The sequence below is a fragment of the Gopherus evgoodei genome, chromosome 18, assembly GCF_007399415.2.
Source record: "Gopherus evgoodei ecotype Sinaloan lineage chromosome 18, rGopEvg1_v1.p, whole genome shotgun sequence".
NCBI lineage: Eukaryota > Metazoa > Chordata > Testudines > Testudinidae > Gopherus > Gopherus evgoodei.
The window spans coordinates 3,070,263-3,089,943 of NC_044339.1; the positions used below are offsets into that span (position 1 = coordinate 3,070,263).

The 19,681-nt window shown below is 45.8% G+C and overlaps 1 protein-coding gene across 1 annotated transcript in view; it reads left to right on the forward strand.

Moving 5' to 3' along the window:
- Nucleotides 1–15,251, forward strand: part of LOC115637047 (claudin-16-like) — a 30,613-nt gene extending 15,362 nt beyond the window's left edge. The window contains exons 3-6 of the mRNA XM_030537884.1: nucleotides 527–691; nucleotides 4,797–4,861; nucleotides 12,843–13,029; nucleotides 15,038–15,251. Of these exons, the coding sequence (XP_030393744.1) occupies nucleotides 527–691; nucleotides 4,797–4,861; nucleotides 12,843–13,029; nucleotides 15,038–15,144 (524 nt within the window). The 3' untranslated portion in view covers nucleotides 15,145–15,251. The remainder of the gene's footprint in view (nucleotides 1–526; nucleotides 692–4,796; nucleotides 4,862–12,842; nucleotides 13,030–15,037) is intronic.
- Nucleotides 15,252–19,681: the final 4,430 nt, after the last annotated feature.

A 19,681-nucleotide genomic window follows, 5' to 3' on the forward strand; every position in this document is an offset into this window, starting at 1 on the left:
TCAGCGAAGATATCTTCCATCTTGCATGCACGGTCTTGGTTGTCAAGTATGGGATGGCTCCAACAAACCAAAACATTTGCTCCAGGACCAGGCTCAGGACAGCTCATCACGAAGCGTTATTCCTGTTTCAGCTTTCACACTGCATCTCTCCGGATTTCTAACTGGAGGGTTAGTAAACAAACAAAAAAAAAACACAACAATTTTTTACAATACCTTTTTTCTACTTTTTCACACTGCTCTTCTTCCAAGAGGGCTGAATCTCTATGGCTTCAAGTTTTGTTTCTTTTTTTAAATTCACCTTCAGGTGGGTATGATGGCTGGGAAATTTCAGCTTTAAAAGTGAACTATCCAAAACCTTTGAGTGTCTGAACACAGAGGATTATAATGGAAACGTTATGCAATCTTGGCTACATTTTGTCCTGCTCTGCTGCTTGGATCTCCCAGCATTTTCATAAAAAGAACAGGCGTACTTGTGGCACCGTAGAATTTGTATAGTCTGCACACTGTGGCTCTCTTGTCTTTCCAGCTGCCCTGGTGATTACTCGTGCTTTGGTGATTGTGACCGGCATTCTGTGCCTTGGTGCAGTGCCCTGTTTAATCGCAGGAATGAAATGCACCAAGTTGATCAGTGACCAAGTGCATCAGAAATACAAATTCTCCTTGGCTGCTGGGATCCTTTTCCTTCTGGGAGGTAAAATCAATGTTTTTATTTAATGCAAGCATAGTATAAATAGTCCTGGATCTGCAGGTATACACCCATCAAAGGGGCTTGAGTTTGGTAATTCTAGGGCTATGTCAGGGTACTGTCTGAGGTTCATTCCTGGATAGTGACTGAGTCCTGGGGTGGGATTTGAAAAGCACAAGGCACTGGTTTAACTCTGTCCCAATGCATGTCAATGGAAATTTTGATATTGACGTCAGTCAGAGTGACATTCAGCCAGTGCGGAAAGCTTTTGGACACCCCACCCATTGCCTGTCTGCAGGGTCGTGACAATGGATGAAATCCCACCCTAAATGCAATCATGGCTTGTGACAATGGGTGAAATCCCACCCCGAATGCAATCATGGCGAAACTCCCTTTGACGTCAAATGAGCCAGAATTTTACCCAACGATGGGCCAAATTCAGCAGCAATGTAAGTGATTGTATAAGTCCATGTCACTTAGCATGGTGTAGCTAGCATGCCATGGAGGTGGAGTGACAGCAGGGGATCAGCCAACTGACATTTGTCTGCTATTTGATCTTCTACCTTCTGACACCCTCCTATTGGTTTCTCTCCTGCTATCACGCCACCATCATCCAGCCATGTTAGTTACACCTGTTTACCCCCACTTACTGGCGCAGAACTCACATCACCATTTTTCTTCAACTCTGACGTTGGCCCTGTATGTCTTGGCTCTGTGAGTACAGAGCTTATCTTAATGCAGTGTCTCGAGGCACCATTCAAGCACCCGATAGCCAGTGTGTTCTCTTGAATGTTTTTGGTTCTTGGGTGGTACTTATTTGCTCTGCTTCACATTTCTTCTCACTCCCTAGAGGCAAAACTGCTGTATTAAAACCCAGTGCCACAGTGTAGCTGTGATCGATTTGTATGTGGCAGGTGCTTAGAGCTTGTCTACATTCAGAAATAGCTATTCCTCATTTACTCCATGTGTGGATGCTCTCATTCCAGAAGATGGATTAAGCTAATTTGGAATAAGGCGCTTGTGAGGGGGTGTTCCAGGCATGTGTTTCCAACTACCAGAAGCCCTGGTGCCTTGGTACAGCCCACGCTATGAAGCAGCCTTTTTGAAAAAGAAGTTCAGTTTGGAACTCCATGAAGTTAATCAGGAAAAAGCTTTCAATTCATACCCTACCTTATTCCAAATTAACTTTAAGGTGTAGACAAGCCCTTATCTAGCTGGGCACTCTCTCCAGCTACTGCATTTGTATAGTCCCCAAGTAGCAAAATCTACCTCCGACACTCTGCTAAGTCAACCCCTCGTGCCTTTTTACTCCTAGGTGCTTTAGAAGCTTTTCTGTTGTCACAGCTAAAGTAATGGGAAGCCTGTTTTTCCAAGATCTCTTCTTCATTGCAAGGACACATTGCTGATTGTGCTGGCTGGTTACTGCTCTCCCCACAGACGTGGCTGCTTTGCAGTGGTGCTGTAAATAAATATATACCACTAGACTTTCTGCACCAGCTGAACAACGCTCAGGACAAGTCCAGGGTTGGGGCAAAAGTGGCTGTAAAGTGGTACATCCCAGTTCCTGGTGCAAGTTTGTCTTGTAACAGCTGCCAGCAGCCCTCGTGAGCATTTAAGTAACCAGGATTATCTAGCTGCAGGGGTACCCTGGCCATTTGCTCTTTTCTTTCCTCCACATCTCCTCTGCCCTAGGCCCGGTTGGCATGAGGCAGGGGGTTACTTGCCATGGTGGTTCTCCACCAGATCGCTGGATCTGCCAAGCTTAGGGATGGATTCTGTGACTTGCTAAGAGCTCTGTGGATTGGGGGCCATGGTTTGTCAGCCTTGGTCAGGGTTACACTGCTACTTTATCCACTGACTATGCAAAAAATCAGGTCAGCCAATGGCTATAATTAGGATTACCATATTGCAAGTTCCAAAACAGAAGACACTGCCCGGTGCGGGGAGATGGAGAGGCAGTACATTTGAGGAGTGCTGCAGGAGGTATTTGGGGTGTGTGGGAGATGGTATGTGGGAGTGTGGGAAGGGTGTGTATACTGGGAGGGGTATTTGGAGGGTGCAGGAGGGAAAATTTGGGGGGCGTGTGTACTGGGGGTGGTTGGGAGTACTGCAGAGGGTGCATGCAGCCTCGCTCTTGAGGTCGGGGTCAGTGTCGCTCCCTGTCACAGTGGCAGGGCTGCTGGTGCAGGCCCGGAATGCAGCACCAGCCCATCAATCTCCCTGACTGCCTCCCCTCTCCCCAGGGTGGGGCGTCAGGGCCTGACTCTGGCATCCCCTTAAGCTGGGCGCTGTGGCCCTGTGGCGGGACAGGTGGCCCAGCTGAGAGGCGCTGTGGCAGCTCCGTTTACTTGGCGAGCTGGGTCGCGGTTGGTGGGATCTGGTGGGCAGAGGGCAAGGACCATGAGCGTGGAGATGGCTCTCTTTGAGCTGCAACGTCTGTGCCACAAAAGTCCTGGACATTGCCTCTTATCTGAAAACTCTCCCGGGACAGAGGAGGTGGGGAAATAAAAAAAGGCAATGTCAAGCTATGGTAACCTTACTACAATGCCACTGTAGTGCTGCCTTTGATACCTCAGCACCACTGATTTCTATAACTGGAGGATTAGTTATAGACAAGGCTTAATTTATGCCAGGGGTTCTCGGGGCTGAGCGTTCGCAACTTTGAGCTTGGAAACTCGGAGCCCTGGCACCTCTGGTCTCGGCAGGTCAGAGCCTTGGCTCCTCTGGGCCTGACAGGTCAAAGCCCCAGCACCTCTGGGGTTGCTGGGTCAGTTATGAAAGTAAAAAGAATTGTTTGAGCCCTGGCACCTCTTTCATTACAAATTAAGCACTGGTCATAGGATTGAATCATATATTATTAAGCCTTTGGTGTCAGATTGGAATTTCACAGGTTAGACAAAATGCCCCCTCCACGGGTATATTATCCAGGTCTTTGATGTCTGGCTTTTTAAAAAGGCTCTTCCTAGGCTTTCCTGGGATCTCAGACTGGAGAGAGCTAGTTCTGCTCCTCCCTTTCCAGTCTTTCTCTCTCTCTGTAGATTGACGCACAACAGCTCTTGCTCCTTTCCCCAGTCCCTCCCTGCTGCTTCCATCTCCTAACACTCCTTCCAGCCTTACTAGCGCTGACGGTTTTTAACATCCGGCAGCCCTGGTGTCACAGAGTCACCGGGCGATGCTCTGGAACTACTCCATACGAAGCCAGTCAGGACTCCGGGGAAGTCTCCTCTCTGTGAGGAGACTGTCTCCAGGGCAAGAAGTTTACACAGATTAGACCTTCCTGGGTCCGAGCTCGGAGCATTCAACATTCCTTTCCACACTATGCACTTCCTACCGTGAGTCCATGCAGGCGGTTTCCTGGGGAAGCCAGAGGGCCCGGCACCCGAATTCCGCAGTCAGACGTGACGTAGGGGCAGTCAATAAAACTGAAGGTTTATTAGACACAGTCTGAAACAGAGCTTTTGGTCCAGAAACAAGACCCCTATGTCAAGTTCATATTGGGGCCAGGGAGGCCTGACTCTGGCTCTGGGCCATCCTCTCTTTTCCCAGCCAGCTCCAAACTGAAACTCTCCAGCCCTTCCTCTGGACTTTGTCTTGTTCCCAGGACAGGTCCCCTGATCTCTTTGTTCTCCTACACCTTCAGCTGGCACCTTTGCAGAGGAGCAGCCCAGGAAATCAGTTGCCAGCAGACAGGGTGATGGCCATTGTCTGTGCAGACAGCATCACACCTGACTTCTAGGGCTCTGCAAAATTCACACACCCTTATCCCACCACCTAGATACTTAAGACCTGCGCAGGAGAAAATGAGGCACCCACACAGTATTCAGATAAAACATTAAGAACATTCCCATTTCATCACACCTGAGAAGAACAATATCCAAAATGCCACGTATTGTGGGCTGAAACCAGTACCAGGACAGTGCTGGGCCCACAGCCTGCCTTAAACAGCAAGCACACCCTCTTACTGGTTCAGTGCTATTTTTCCCCCTATGTTTTGGGGAAATATCCCATGATAAATTATATGTATTTCTGTACAGAAATTGAAAGCATCAACCTAGCGTCTATTAGGGTGCCACCTTTTTCCCAAAGGGTTAATGCCTGGTTTCTTTTGCAGGGCTGTCAGGAGCAATCGCAGTTCTCTGGTATGCAGTGGACACTGTTCAGAAGTATAGGCTAGAGGTGAGTTTTGAGCCTGGAAGAAGCATAAGAACGTAAGAGTGGCCATGCTGGTGCAGACCAAAGTTCCATCTAGCTCAGTAGCCTGTCTTCCTATAGGGGCAATGGCAGGTGCCCCAGAAGAAATGAACAGACCAGATAATCATCAGTAATCCATCCCCTGTTATCATACCCAGCTTCAGGCAAACAGGCTAGGAACACCATCCCTGCCCATCCGGGCTAATAGCCACTGATGGACCGATCCTCCATGAATGTATCTAGTTTTTTTTTTGAACCCTGTTATAGTTTTGGCCTTCACAACATCCTCTGGCCAAAGAGTTCCACATCTTGACTGTGAATTGTGTGAAAAAATACTTCCTTTTCTTTGTTTTAAATCTGCTGCCTATTAATTTAATTTGGTGAGCCCCTAATTCTTCCTTTTATGAAAAGGACTAAATAACACTTCCTTATTTACTTTCTCCACACCAGTCATGATTTCAAACTCTTTTATCATATCCCCCTTAGTCGTCTCTTTTCCAAGCTGAAAAGTCCCAGTCTCATAATCCGCTCCTCTTATGGAATCCGTTCAATACCACTATTTATTTTTCTTGCCCTTTTCTGAAACTTTTCCCATTCCAATATATCTTTTTTGAGAATGGGCGACCACATCTGCATGCAGTATGCAAGATGTGGGCGTACCATGGATTTATATCGAGGTAATGTGACATTATCCATCTTATTATCTCTCCCTTTCTTGAGTCCCAACATTCGGTTTGCTTTTTGATTGCCTTTGAGTGACTATCCATTGAGTGGATATTTTCAGAGAACTATCCATAATGACGCCAAGATCTCTTTCTGGCGTGGTAACACCTAATTCAGACCCCATCATTTTATATGTATAGTTGGGAAGCAGTGAAATGTCCTTGTAGTAAGATGTTCAGGAAAGAGTTGCTTTTCTAAATTTTCTGCTGCTTCTAGCAGGCTACTTGAATTACACCCTTTTTCCCAAGGAAGCCCCACCTGCCCACTAACAATCCAGTGGGCTGCCTGGACTCATTGCTGGGAGAAGAGGATAAATTGCACGTTGTCCTTGGTTTGACTTTTCTCCCAGCTGATATTTATGTTACCAATTGTTTCTTCTAGAATCCATAGGAAAGGATTAAATAATCCAGAGTCATACAAAAATCTAGTCTTTTCCTGTGCAATACCTTTCACCCAGTAATTTATTGATTGCAGTCTACAGTTACACAGGTCTGAAATAAGCAGAGAACTCTGCACTGAAGTTCACTAAACGGTGCGATTGCGAGTTACCTGGAGGGCCTGGAAGTTTTGATGCCTGGATCTTTTCACCAAGGTTCATGAGAGACAAGTGGAGACAAATGTACTAGGTGCTGTACACTGGACTTCACTGCTTGTACACTAGATGTTCACTTTTCCCCATGCTTAAGATTGTTAATTTCATTGAATGGGGCTCCACCAGTCTACCCTGGTTTGACTACACCTGTAATCTTTTTCCTGTTGCCGAAACGGGCATTTATTCTGCATCAAATGCCTCAGTGACACCCATGGCACTGCAAAGTGTCTTCGTTGTACCAAATTAAAAACTTGAGCTTGCCATGACACCGACTTTCGGCTAAAAATGCTTCTCATGGAGAAAGCTCTGCAGCCACCTGAGGAGAAGGGCAGTAAACCATCTCCGTCATGCCCCCATGTGAAGTCAGAACCACGCTAATGCTCCTCTCAGATATACTCAAAAGGGTAAATGATCTCCCGCAAGGTCTTTAGCCTTGGTGCTGACAGCGCCAGCAGGCATCTCTGACCACCCAGCACCTCAGCAGCAGCTCACGTTGGGCGCAAGGGCATGGACCTGACTTCCTGCAGCGGAAAGCTCTCCTCAACACCAGTCCCACTGACACCGAAGATGGACCTAGTGCCAGCTGCGTGTTCCACCTCGGTGTTGATAACCCCTCCAGGAAGCTTCATGAGTGGGGTGCAGCCTCAGGCAAGGTGAAAGGTGGAGCTGGTGTGCTGTAGCCTTTTCGGAGCATAGCCATTCCAGAGGGATACACAATGTTCAGCTATTGTGGCTGTTTGCCACTTGCTGCGTTGGTCGAGGTTAGGCAGAGTGTTTATTCTGAGGACCAAATAATTAATCATAACAAGATCTAACGGCTGGAAGTAGAACTCAACAAAGATAAAACTGGAAATAGGGTGCCAGAAAACTGAGGCTAATCAATCATTGAAACACAACCCTAAAGGAGCTGGTCAAGTCTCTGTCACTTGGCGGCTTTAAATTAAAAAGAGAGGTCCCTCCAAAAGATATGGGTGAGTGTTCCTGCCCTGTGCTAAGAAGGAAGTCTGGCTGGATGGTCATTATGATTCCCTTATGCCCTTAAAAAGCCATGAATTGATTTAAAAGGCCAAGAATTTAAATAGAACCTTTAAGGAATGGGTGCCTAACTCCCTTAGGCCCTTTTGACGAGCAGGGTCCAGAATGACTGCTGCCTCATTTTTCATGGCATGGATCATGACCATAGGTGCCAACTTCCTCCAGACCCAAGGGACAATCAACCCCAGTGCCCTACCCCACCGCTTCCCCCAAGCTCCACAATCACCTAATCTCTCCCCAGCCAGTTCCGCCCCTCTCCCCAGCGTGCCCCATTCCCCCCTCCCCCTCCCTCCCAGAGCCTCCTGTACACCGGGAAACAGCAGGTGGTAGGCGTGGTAGGGAGGGGGAGGTGCTGATTTGCAGGGCCATTGGTGGGTGGGAGGCGCTGAGGTGGGAATTAGCTGCCAGTGGGTTGTAAGCACCCACTTATTTTTTTTCTGGAGCACCCACTGAGTCAGCATCTACGATCACAGCAGCTGTTTCAAGCTCTGTACTATGCAATGCTGTGACTACCGGTGTCATTTAGCCTTTTGTCAGTAATTATTGAAATATTGGAACAGCTTCCCTTGACTTCCATGTGCTTTGGATGAAGCCTTGTGTGTTTTGACAATGCCCAGCACATTGTGGCTGCTACTGCAACACAAATAAACAATGATAATGGCAATTCACACACCTTCACTGTGTCTTTCAGAGAGCTCTTGGGCCTCAGATAAAGAACTTTCCCCAAAGGATAATGGCAACACCCCAGGAAGGGAGAAGCGCTAGAAGAAGTGATTAATTCCTGTTGGCTCAGTGTTTGATTTCTCAGTCATGCGACTGGCATGGCAAGGACATCCGGATTTAAAGGGATTTTCCCCCCACCCCCAGCTAAAGAAAACTAATGTTTGAAGAATGTATGAATCCCATGTCTGTGGGACACAGTTCTGCATGGTGCTGGTCATCATGATTAGCTGGGAGCACAGCACGTAGTATCTCCATTTCTAGGCATTCCTCCACCACGGCATGGCGGAGTAAACTCTAACCGCCACTGCTGCTCCCTCGCTCTATAACCAGTATGTCCTGGACTGTGCTCAGAATTTAACCTCTTCGCTTTCTGTCAAAGGTGTACTTTTCCTATTGATGGTAATTCACTTGAAGAGCTCTTAGGGCCTGCTCAGTATTATCCCTGCATCTCCTCCATGATCAGCCGTGAAGGCGGCCACCATAAGGATGTCCTTCCAAGAGACACAGGGCTGGTCTGTCTTCTATCACCCTAACCACACGCCCTGCCCGCTGAACTTACTTGGATTTCACTATATTTACTATACTTGGTTCTCCATCAATTTCCCACAGTTCCCCGTTAGATCTTCTCCACACAACATTCTCCTTTACCGGCTCAAAAACTCATCTCAACACTTCATTGTCAAAGGTTTTCTGCTGTCTCTATCCCCTCTTAGTAAATGCTGACGTCTCACATCCATACAAAACAATAGGCCTTGATAGGTGAAGCCTAGTCTTTCTCATTAGATGTTTGGTGCTGAAAATTCCAAGCAGGAGATAAGGGGGCTATTTCACAGTGGGCAGAGTTCATAAGAGCAGCTACTCAAGTTCAGATGAATTCGCGTGGAAAGTCTATTTGGGAGGTGAGTAGTAAATTGTGGGTGCCAAGAAACGAGGGTTCAAAACTCCACCAGTAATTATACACACCCCAAAATATGGAGGCCACAGTCAGCAAATCTGGCCCAGTGAAATGCAAAAGGCAATTGTGTACAGTGCTTAATGTATGTTTAATGATGCCAGATGTGTGACATTGAATGTTGCCTTGCAGTGCCTCACTGTGGTGCCTGTAGGAAACCCACCAGATAGCATATCTGACAAACAGAACTATAAGTGGGTTGCATGATAAGCCCAGGAAATGTTAACCCCACTGTGAGCGTAACCACAGTTACACGGCCTTATTCCATACAGACCACTCTGAAGGAGAGGAAGGTGTCCTGGCACTAGAATGGACAGTGGTCTGTGGTCTGGGCAGCATATTGAAATATGGGCTCTGGCACTGCACCTTGGACCTACCCTGCAGGTCTTGGTGCTTTGCAGTGTGGAAATATTCTGTTGCCCGGTGTCACGGATCCACAGTATCGGTGCTCCGCTCCTAGCCGTTGAACTGTGTCTTGGGGGAAACCAACAAGTCTGACTCTTCCTTTGTCCACTGCCTCCTGTGACTCAACTTCTAGGGCATCAGCACTCCTGCTTCACGTCGTGATCTCTGTTCATTGTCTCCAAGATAGATTCCTAGTAGAGACTTATCCACTCTTCAGGGATTTATGCACATCACTAAGTATTTACAAAAATAACAGGAGTGCTAGTGGCAGCTTTGCGGATACAGACTAATACGGCTGCTGCTCTGAAACTAAGTATTTACAGTGATAATCAAGCAGTGTTTTCAAAACAGTTGGTTTTATTAGTCAACTGGAACACACATTGGAAGGCCTTAGATTAGCATAGAGAAATGAAGATTAAAGCATAGACCATCCTGGTCAGCGAGAACACCAGCCAAATTGAAGCGAACTCCATTTTCAGGTGCTCTCTCTTTCTCTGATTTCCTTCCTTAGTAGCTGCATGTGAACACTGCACAAGTAACAGATCAACAAAACACAAAGACCTTCTAATAACACTCGTACCAGACAAGCCTTGGAAGAGACTAGCTGCAGGTTTATGTGAATTCAGAGGACATTACCTCATCATAGTGGACTATTTTGGTAATTGAGCCCAGAATCTTTTCGGAAGCCAAACTTTTATTCCCCCACCTCATACGTTCCAGTCCTTTGTTCTTGAGCTGGAGTTTCTGCTCAGCTTCCTTGCTGAAAGGTGGGGAAATATATGAGTAACTGGCGCATGCATTGTGTCTCTGGCCCCCTTGTTTATCTGCATCAGTTTCAACTAGTTCCTAATGACTCTTCATTCCACCCAGAAAGGGAGGTGACACACAGGTTTATGTCACTGAGCTTTCTCGCAGTGCTTTCCCTGGTAGCCATGCAAACTATAAGGGAAACTAAGGCACATAGCATCGTAAAATATTACAAAAAATTCCCCTTTCATCGCCAATAGCTAGTCTTTATTTAGTGCTATTGTTTTGGAATATTTGAGTATAAGAGCTGGCACACTGGTACAGGCCAATTGTCCTGTCTCTGAGTATGACTAATTACAGATTCTTCAATGAATCCCCACTAATCCATCTTCCTAATTGTGCAATGGATTTCCTCTTGCATGTGGCCTAACAGAACAGCATGTTGTCTTACCATTTGTCTTACCACAGCACCAAAAGGCCCTCTTGTCCCCTCAGGCGTTTGGATTTTCTGTAAAAGCAGCAAAGAATCCTGTGGCACCTTATAGACTAACAGACGTTTTGGAGCATGAGCTTTCGTGGGCGAATACCCACTTCCTCAGATGCATGACATCTGAGGAAGTGGGTATTCGCCCACGAAAGCTCATGCTCCAAAACGTCTGTTAGTCTATAAGGTGCCACAGGATTCTTTGCTGCTTTTACAGATCCAGACTAACACGGCTACCCTCTGATACTTGGATTTTCTGTGCTATTGCAATTCACACCTGGATGAGACCTGATGTCATCTTTCTGGCCTAGCATGTGCTTTACATGGAGTTCTTCGCGTCTTCTTTCCTGATGGGAATATTTATATAAAAACAGCTGCTTTGTTTCTGAAGCCTCATTTTAGCCCAGCTATTGAGTAAAATACGAGCCAGTTTTGGTTATAAACATGAAAATTATCAGTCTACTAATGTGTCTTATTCGGGGAATTTTTTTATACTATCCAGATGACAGTCATGGAGCTGATATGGAATGTTATAAGGACTGAGCCATGATTATTTTACGGCCACTGTATGTCACTGATTCAGTCAAGGCTCCTCCAAGCCAATGACTTGTCAGGCTGATGTGGTTAAGGGTACATCAGTTTCATAGCAAAAAAAATATGAGAGTGAAGTAGGCAGCATGAGACAGCCTCAGCCTAGTGGTAAGGCACACCGTTTGCAGCTGGGTGAACTGGAAAGGCCCTTTCAGTGGGAGATCGAGTGAGATGCAGAACCATAGCCCATTGGATTGTAGTCAAGCACCATAAACTTTCAGCCACTGCACTTCAAGAAACGGGGTGAGTGAGAGGCAGTTATTCTCTATGGATTATTAGAATTTCATGTGTGACTGTACCTGTAAATTTCACTGTTGGTAGGGACTGTTTCGTACATGCTGTGACATACCGGTGTATAATTCAGAGCAGTAAGGGGCTATGTCACAACCTGCGTAAGCATGCAAGCCATTCCCCACATGTATTTGTGTAACTGCAGCCTGCCAGGCCTAACCTGGCTCCCACCAGCCTTGGTTATACTCCAAGGTGACCACCACACACTTCCTCCCCAGAAATCTATGTCCTGCACTGTCCTGCCTTCTCCCAGACAGACCAGCAATATTGTTTGTTATTCCTTTACGGAAATAATATTTTCCGTATTTTGGTGCTACATGAGTTTTGAACATGCACGCTTAATCATACAGGGAAATCTTATAATCTCACATACAACGTTGCCATCACATTATGAGTTTTTCCAGATGGTACCTCAAGAGACAGACCATGTACAAAGGCTATTACAACAGGGTGTAGGGTGTGAATTATGGGGGGGGTCTATTCCATCACACGTACCTTTAATGCTCAAATTCAGTGGGATCTGTAAGGAAAAGCAGCACACAGGCTTCCCAGAGACGAATGCCCAAGCACACACTTGAAAGGCAATAGTACCCTGGCTTGTTTTCCAAAGCTGGAGGTTATCAGAGAAGAGGGCTGTAACCACTTACAAAGTGACTTGATCCATGCAAAGAGGAGTTGGCACTCTCCAGAAGCTGCCATGGGTGTTGTACGTGATCTCAAAAAGAGACAAGCTGCCCCAGAGAGCGTTTTTTACAGAAGTCTCTCGGGCCAGCCTTGCGAAGGTCCCCGGGTGAGAGATAGCCAGATCCCTCGTAAACTGGACATGTGTATAGAGTGTTTTGCAACAAATATATTTTCTGCTAAAGGCATTTGTTCTAAATAAGCACTATTCTGTTGAAGAAGGCTGTTTTGATCACCACTCACCACTGTCATTGCATTGGTGAAGCTTTCTCCCTGCTGCCTCGGAGTGGTGTCTCATCTCAGGCTTCTTAGTCCTGAGTTCTGTATCTTAGCACCTGGTGCCAAGAACACAAGGGGTGCTGTCCTTCTTGGGAATTGTTTACTAACAAATAATATGTCAGGAACAGCCATCTCCAGAAGGGGTTACCCGTACAACCCAGCGCCTGGTCTCAGAGGGGGGGCATTGCAAGAGTCGACCCCAAGAGACAGGTGACAGCCCAAGATCTGAGACTTTGAAGGGGTGCACACGGAGTCACCAGGAGATGTCAGAGACTCCAAGTCCAGAAGGGAGCATTGTGCTCCTCGTGTCTGACCTCATGTGAAGCAAAGCCAGAGAAGTGCTCTACAAGAAGTCCAGAGCATTTAGCCCAGTAAACCTACCAGACCCTGCTGAAAAATTAACTTTGGTGCTTACAGCCAGCACCTGGTATCCACTGAGCTCAATGTCTACCTTCCGTTTTAGGTCAGTCTTGGGATCCCAGGGGTGACCTATGAACTGGGCTATTCATATTGGATGGCTGCAGCCGGCACCATCTGCGTCTGTGTGACAGGGATCCTGCTTATCGTTGCCAAATGTCCCAGCACCCATACGCCAAGACTGGAGAGGAAACATCCACGTGCTTGCCTGCCATCCGTCTCCCAGAGGAAAGGTACCTACCTGTGACTCTGGAGCTGAGCACTTCACTCCCTGGCAGCCACTGGAGACACGGGCCTTTGCTTTAGTGCAAGATGCTCTGGAAAACTTAGTTGAAATTTTGTTTTTTATCAATGTTTACTGTCCCTCCCAGCCCCAGTTTTTGACCAGCTCTACCATACCCCAGTGCTATGAGAAGCCCCCTCATTTCCTTGGGAGAACAGTCAACATGCACATTGACATCAATGGGCGTACACAAGTATTGTGTCGTATTGAAGGATTTGCACTCGTGTCCAGAAGGAGGGTCAGGGTGGCACTGAGGGAAATGGTCAGGCAGCTTCACCAAATAGTTGTAGAAACTGTTAAAGCTGCAAATCACCTTTGGGGCAGGAGATCATCCCGATGACTGTGCATAGCGATGAAGGATCATTGCAGGGCACTGTGTTCTGGAGAAGCAGGGCTAGCCTGGGGACAGAAGGCAATGCCAGCCGCACTCGGTTTCTATCTGTGCTCATTTCTCTTTACGTGTGTGTGTGTGTAAGCGCAAATAGGAGAATCTGTGTGAACTAGATGCAATCAGTGTCTCAGCAATGAACTGATTAGCCCTTAGATAAGAGCCGTTAGAGCACTATGACTAAGCAGGGGTACTTCTTTCCTTTTTGCTCAAGCGAGAATTAGACATTCCTTTGTTTTCAGCTCTTTTTTCACATTAATCTATTACAGTTACACATTACAGTGGAGGAAACCTTATTTACTAAAAGAAAGCAACAAATGGTGTTATTTAAACAAGGCTGTAGAAAGCCCTACAGATGGAGCCCTACAGATGGAGCACAGAATAAATGGCACCGGCCCGTAGTACTTTGTTTTGCGTGGTCTGCATTATTCAGCTTGCTTAACTACAAAAACTTTGTGAGAATATGGCACCTAGTTTTGGGCAATCAAACAGCTCGTATGGAAATTCTCTCTCACTGTTATGGCCAGGTATTAATTTAATAGAAAGCCAGCTGAGTTCCTCATCTTTCTGCTAGAAGCAGAATTTACTAGGCATCCAGGGAGACTAAGACTAAATTAAGCACATAATGTCAGAAGCACAAGATGTTGGCCTGACTCTGCTCCCCATTAACAGCACTGAGATTTTGGGATGGGGTTTTCCAAGTAGCGTCTCAAGGGAGTTAAGACCTGGCATCCAATTGTGAACCTAAGTCCCTTAGGCTCTTTTGAACACCCTGGCCTTCACCCCGTAGTGACTCTGGGAAGGATTCGGGAGTTGTGGTGGATATCAGCTGAACATGAGCTCCCAGTGTGACACTGGCCAAAAGAACTATTGGGCTTCTGGGATGCGTAAACAAAGGAGTATCGAATAGGAGCAGAGAGGTTATTTTATTTCTGTGTATGGCACTCATATCATTGCTGCTGGACACTCTTGTCCAGTTCTGGTGCCCACAACTCAAGAATAAATTGGATAAATTGGAAAGGTGTCAAAGAAGAGCCAAAAGAATGATTAAAGGATTGGAAAACATGCCAGACAGTGATAAACTCCAGGTGCTCAATCTACTTGGTTTAACAAAGAGAAGGTTAAGTGGTGACTTGAGCAAGTGTACGTATCAACATGGGGAACAAATATTTAATAATGAGTATGACCCTGGAAAACAGGGTGCGAGTTCATGCCAAGGCCCGGGACTCACTAAATCCATAAAAATGCATAGCTGGAAACCAGCCTTGCATACTGGTTTTAGCATTATCAAAATCGCTATTAGATGTAAAATTAATTAAAATGTGTTTAGAGTTTATAAAATGCTTGTAGGGTACTGTGTGTTTATCTCACTTATAATCTCTAGAGCCCATGGTAAAAAAGCTATGTTATGTTATTGCATTGTAAACCTCTGTAATTGTGTAACTCAATAAAGAAGACTTGACTAATGTAAAGTGGTCATCATGCGTAGAGGAACAGTCCATGGAAGGCAAAAGATGTATTATGTAGCAGCCAAGCAAACTATGTTGATTTCATTTTCCCTTCCCTCCAGGAACTCATCCCATTGGTTTTGGACTTTGGAAAGTTGGGGATATGGGGTTTCAGGAGGAACAGAATGTCTCTTATGCTGCTTGGTTTCTGAGTGGCAGGGACTCCTAAACATAACCATTGAAAGCCCCATGCTGGTTAGCCGGGGTTAACCTTGAAAAGCCATTCAATGCTGAGAGATTATTACCTCTTTGTCACCTTTTGAGACCGTAGCCTGAACTCACCTGTGTATATGAATTGCCTGCTTTAACTTATAAATAACTCTCTTGTTTCTTTTTTCTCCTTAATAAACCATTTGTTAGTGTCTTACAGGATTGGCTGCCAGCATTGTCTTTGGTGTGAGATCTAAGGTACAAAGTGATGTGGGCTAAATGATGTTAGGGCTCTTCTTCCTTTTCTTGGTTCTTGTCATGACAGAACATAGAAGAGCAGAGCCTGAAGTGCAGGCAATGCAATGTTTATTGGCGTTACCAAGCAAGCATAATGCACAGTCTGTACAACAATAGACCTTTTCCTGTCCCCTTCCTCTTTTTTAGCAGCTCGGTTATACCTGTAGTGCATGCCCTGGCAGCAGCCCTTGCAATTTATGGGCATGTTTTGTTTTGGGGGGTTGTGAGTCTGGGGTCTTTGATACCCCCTCTCTTGTACCCCCATGAGAAGGCTAGGGAGGGCGATTGTGTACTGACCAAGGTCAGGCTTTTCTTTGGTTTTTAGTGTTTCTTATGCCACTCCCACAATCCCTTTTGCCTCCTCCCAACTGGCTGCTTGAGTGTCTGTTGTGATAGGAGTTGAGGCAGCCGCATATTAAACTCCCACCAGAACCAGCAGCACTTTAGAGCTCGTTCTTATCTTTTCTCATTATACTAACAAACCCATCTGGTTGGGCACAATCAACACACAGTGTCTTTTTTGTCACACATATTAGTAAGGATATAAGAATATCAAATGGGCAAACAAAACCCCAGAGTCTATCTCAGAAAAATATTAAAGCCTGAATGCTATATTATCATCACGGGTGTCTTGGGACTGGAATCAACATGATTATTTTGATCTCTGGATAAAGTGAACATTTTTCACTAGGGCCAGTCTGGGTAGGAAGATAGATTCGTGACTCTAGGGGCACTGGGTTGGTGAAATCTAATTATAACACTTGCCATCAGTCTAGGTTGTCTTTACTGCATTTTAACTATGTGTCCTGAGCTTGGCACTCTGGCTTGGGAGTCACTCCAGACAACGTGACTATGGGCTCTTCAGCCTAGCAGACAATGGTATAACGCGAGCCAGTGGCTTGATGCTAAAGCTAGATAAATTCAGACTGGAAGCAAGATGTAAATTTTTAACAGAGCAATTAAACATTGGAACAATTTATCAAGGGTCAGGGTGGATTCTCCATCACTGAAAATTTATAGATCAAGACAGTGTGTTTTTGTAAAAGCTTTTCTAGGAAGTATTTCATGGCAGGTCTCTGGCTTCTGTTATACCGAAGGTCAGACATGATGATCACAGTGGTCCCTTCTGGCCATGGCCTGGGGCTAGAGCCCTCCTGATGGTGATTGGCACTTAAGTATTACAAGCAGTGGAATTGAAACAAATGGAATGGTTCATATGCATAAGCAGTATCCTTCATGAATATGGGATGCGGAACTTGGCATTGTGACCGCATCTCCTCCCCGGGATAATACCCCCTGAATATGACACATTGAATGTCGGAAACATAATTGTAAAGGACTTGGCACTCTGTCATATGTCCTTAACCAAAAGTGACGGCTGCTAGCTTGGCCAGCAAGCTGGTTTTCAGCAAGGGCTCAATAGGGCTAAAAGCATGCCCTACAGCAGCAAGGATCCCTAGGTGCTGATGGACTTTCTCAGACTGGGAAGAGGAAGATTGTGTCACAGTCTCACCACTGGTGACACAGACACACAGCAAACACCTAGAGAAACTGGGCAAAACTTTCACTATAATGGGAGATTAAAACGACTGTGATAGGTTTCTCTCTTTCATACTTGCAAAAGCTGGTTAAGTGTGTAGTGGCCTCTTCCAGTGGCTGGTCCGCAGAGTGGACGAGCACCTACTACCATTGCTAGTGCATGGAGCTATTCCTTTAGCTTAACTGCAGAGGCTTTTCTGTGCAGCTGCGTGTGATAGGTTCATTTATCGTAATTAGCCCAGGAGACTGGGCTTGTTGCATCCAGAGAGTTATTTTTCAACATGTGGAGTGTACATGCACCTCTCAACTTCACCTTCCCTGATGTAGCGTGGGGGGGGGGCCTCCAGGGACTATTTAAAGGGCAGTCTCGAGGGCCGCATGTGGCCTGCGGACCAGAGTTTGCCTTCCCACCCTTTAGGAAATGGTTGTACACTGGCTTCTAAATTAGCAAGTGGTTCTTGCAAAATGGTGCAAAGTGATTCTAGCTCGCCAGTGGTTTTATAGCCCAGCCTCCGCTTTCCCCTGGGAGGGCAGTTTGCACTTGCGGCCTGTGTCTGCGAGTAGCAATGTGCACATCTGGGACCTAATTCTGATCATACGCCACTAATATCAGTGCGGTCCCTGCTGACTTATGGGGGTGAGTTCAGAATCAGGGCAGACCCCCTTCTCAGGAAGAGGCAAAAGTAGGTTTTCCTCCTGACGTTTTATGTTAAATATAGAAAAATGTAACGAGCCCAAATCAGAATCCACACTGCTCATGATGGACCTTTATTAAGCAGGTGCTCAACCTAGCACATCTATATCATGCTAATATGACACGACAGACGCCCATAGCTTACCAACCTCTGTGTGGCGTGCCTTAAAGACCCTTACAACTACTCTACAGTTAAAGAACAGTACAGAAACTTTCATTTATTGCCCTAAAAACACATCAAGGTCTGGAAAATTAATTGCTCCCGGTCAAAGAGCCACTGTGACAAACTGGAGACTGACATGATGCCTTCACTTCAAAAGCAAACCCAAAGAAAAGGAATCCATGTTGTGTACAACAGTCTCTGGCTCTGTCTGGCAATTTCAGGAAGTTTGATTGCTTTGGGAGCGCAGCAGACAAAAAACGAGTGGTACTGAAGGCAGGTATCCTTGGAGGTAGGGCTACTTAATTACACTCTGGAGTTTATCACATACATCTGCTCAGTGGCAGTTCTTCCAGAGGGGTAGATGGCCCTTTGAGGTCTCCTGGAGGGTCTAGCATCTGATAGGGACAAAAGATTTAAATTATGTAATTGAGAAAGATTATAATCTAGAGAAGAGGTGAAATCAAATTATGACACTAGTTGTTGTAGATATAGTGTTATTATATGAATATGGCATAACTAAGACATGTTTTATGCACAATGGGTCATGTGTGATATCATTGGGAACGTTATGATTTATTAATTATGATGATCCTATTGTATGCAGGTATCATTTCTGTATCTGAAGTTAAGAATATTGCCAAATAGAGGGGAATAATCTATTGAGCCATTAACCTGCTGGCAATGTTCCTACTAATGCTGCTCAATATGTCGTTAGCCTTCTTGGCAACAAGGGTACACTACTGTCCTGTATCCAGCCTCTTGGTCACTGTAATCCCCAGGTCATTTTCTGCAGAACTGCCACTTAACCAGTCAGTTCCCAGCCTTTGGCAGTATGTGGGATTCTTCCTTCCTAAGTGCAGGACTCTGCATTTGTCCTTAATGAACCTCATCAAATTTCTTTTAGCCCAATCGTCCAATTTGTTTGGTCACTTTGGACCCTATCCCTTCCCTCCAGCGTATCAACCTATCTCCGCAGTTTAGTGTAGCCTGTTTACTTGCTGAGGGTGCAATGCATGCTATCATCCAGATCAATAATGTTGAACACAGCCGTTCCCAGGACCAATATCTGGTTAAGAGTGGCTGCCAAGTGAACCATTGATTACTACCCGTTGAGCCCAATGATCTAGTCTGCTTTCTATCCACATTATAGTCCAGCCCATACTTTTTTAACTTGCTGGCAACAGTACTGTGGGAAACCATAACAAAAGCTTTGCTAATGTTAAGATATGTCACATTCACTGCTTTCCCCATATTCACAGAGCCAGTTATCTCATCATTGAAGGCAATCAAGTTGGTCTGGCCTGACTTGCCCTTGGGGAGTTCATGTTGCCTGTTCCTGATCACGTTACTCTCCTCCATGATTTTTCCAGGGACTGAGGTGTCTATAGTTTCTCGGGTTCCCTTTCTTCCCTTTTTTAAAGATTGACACTATATTTGCCTTTTTCCAATCGTCCAGAACCTCGTCTGATCACCAAAAGATTTCAAAGATAATGGCCAATGACTCTGCAATCATATCAGCCAGCACCCTTGGATCCATTATATCTGGACCCATGGGCTTGTGCACATATAGCTTTTCTATCTAGTCCTTAACCTGTTCTTTCATCACTGAGGGCTGCTCATCTCCTCCTCTAACTCCCCCAGTGCAGCAGTCTGGGAGATGATCCTGTCTGTGAAGCGTCTGTTACTAGGTTGCCTTCCCCATTCACTGCAGGTCCCACACTTTCCCTGACTTTTCTTGTTGCTAACATACCTGTAGAAACACTTCTTCTTACCCTTCACATTCATTGATAAATGCAACTCCAGTTTTGGCCTTCCTGATTACAAGCCTGCATGCTCGAGCAATATTTTTATACCGCTCCCTAG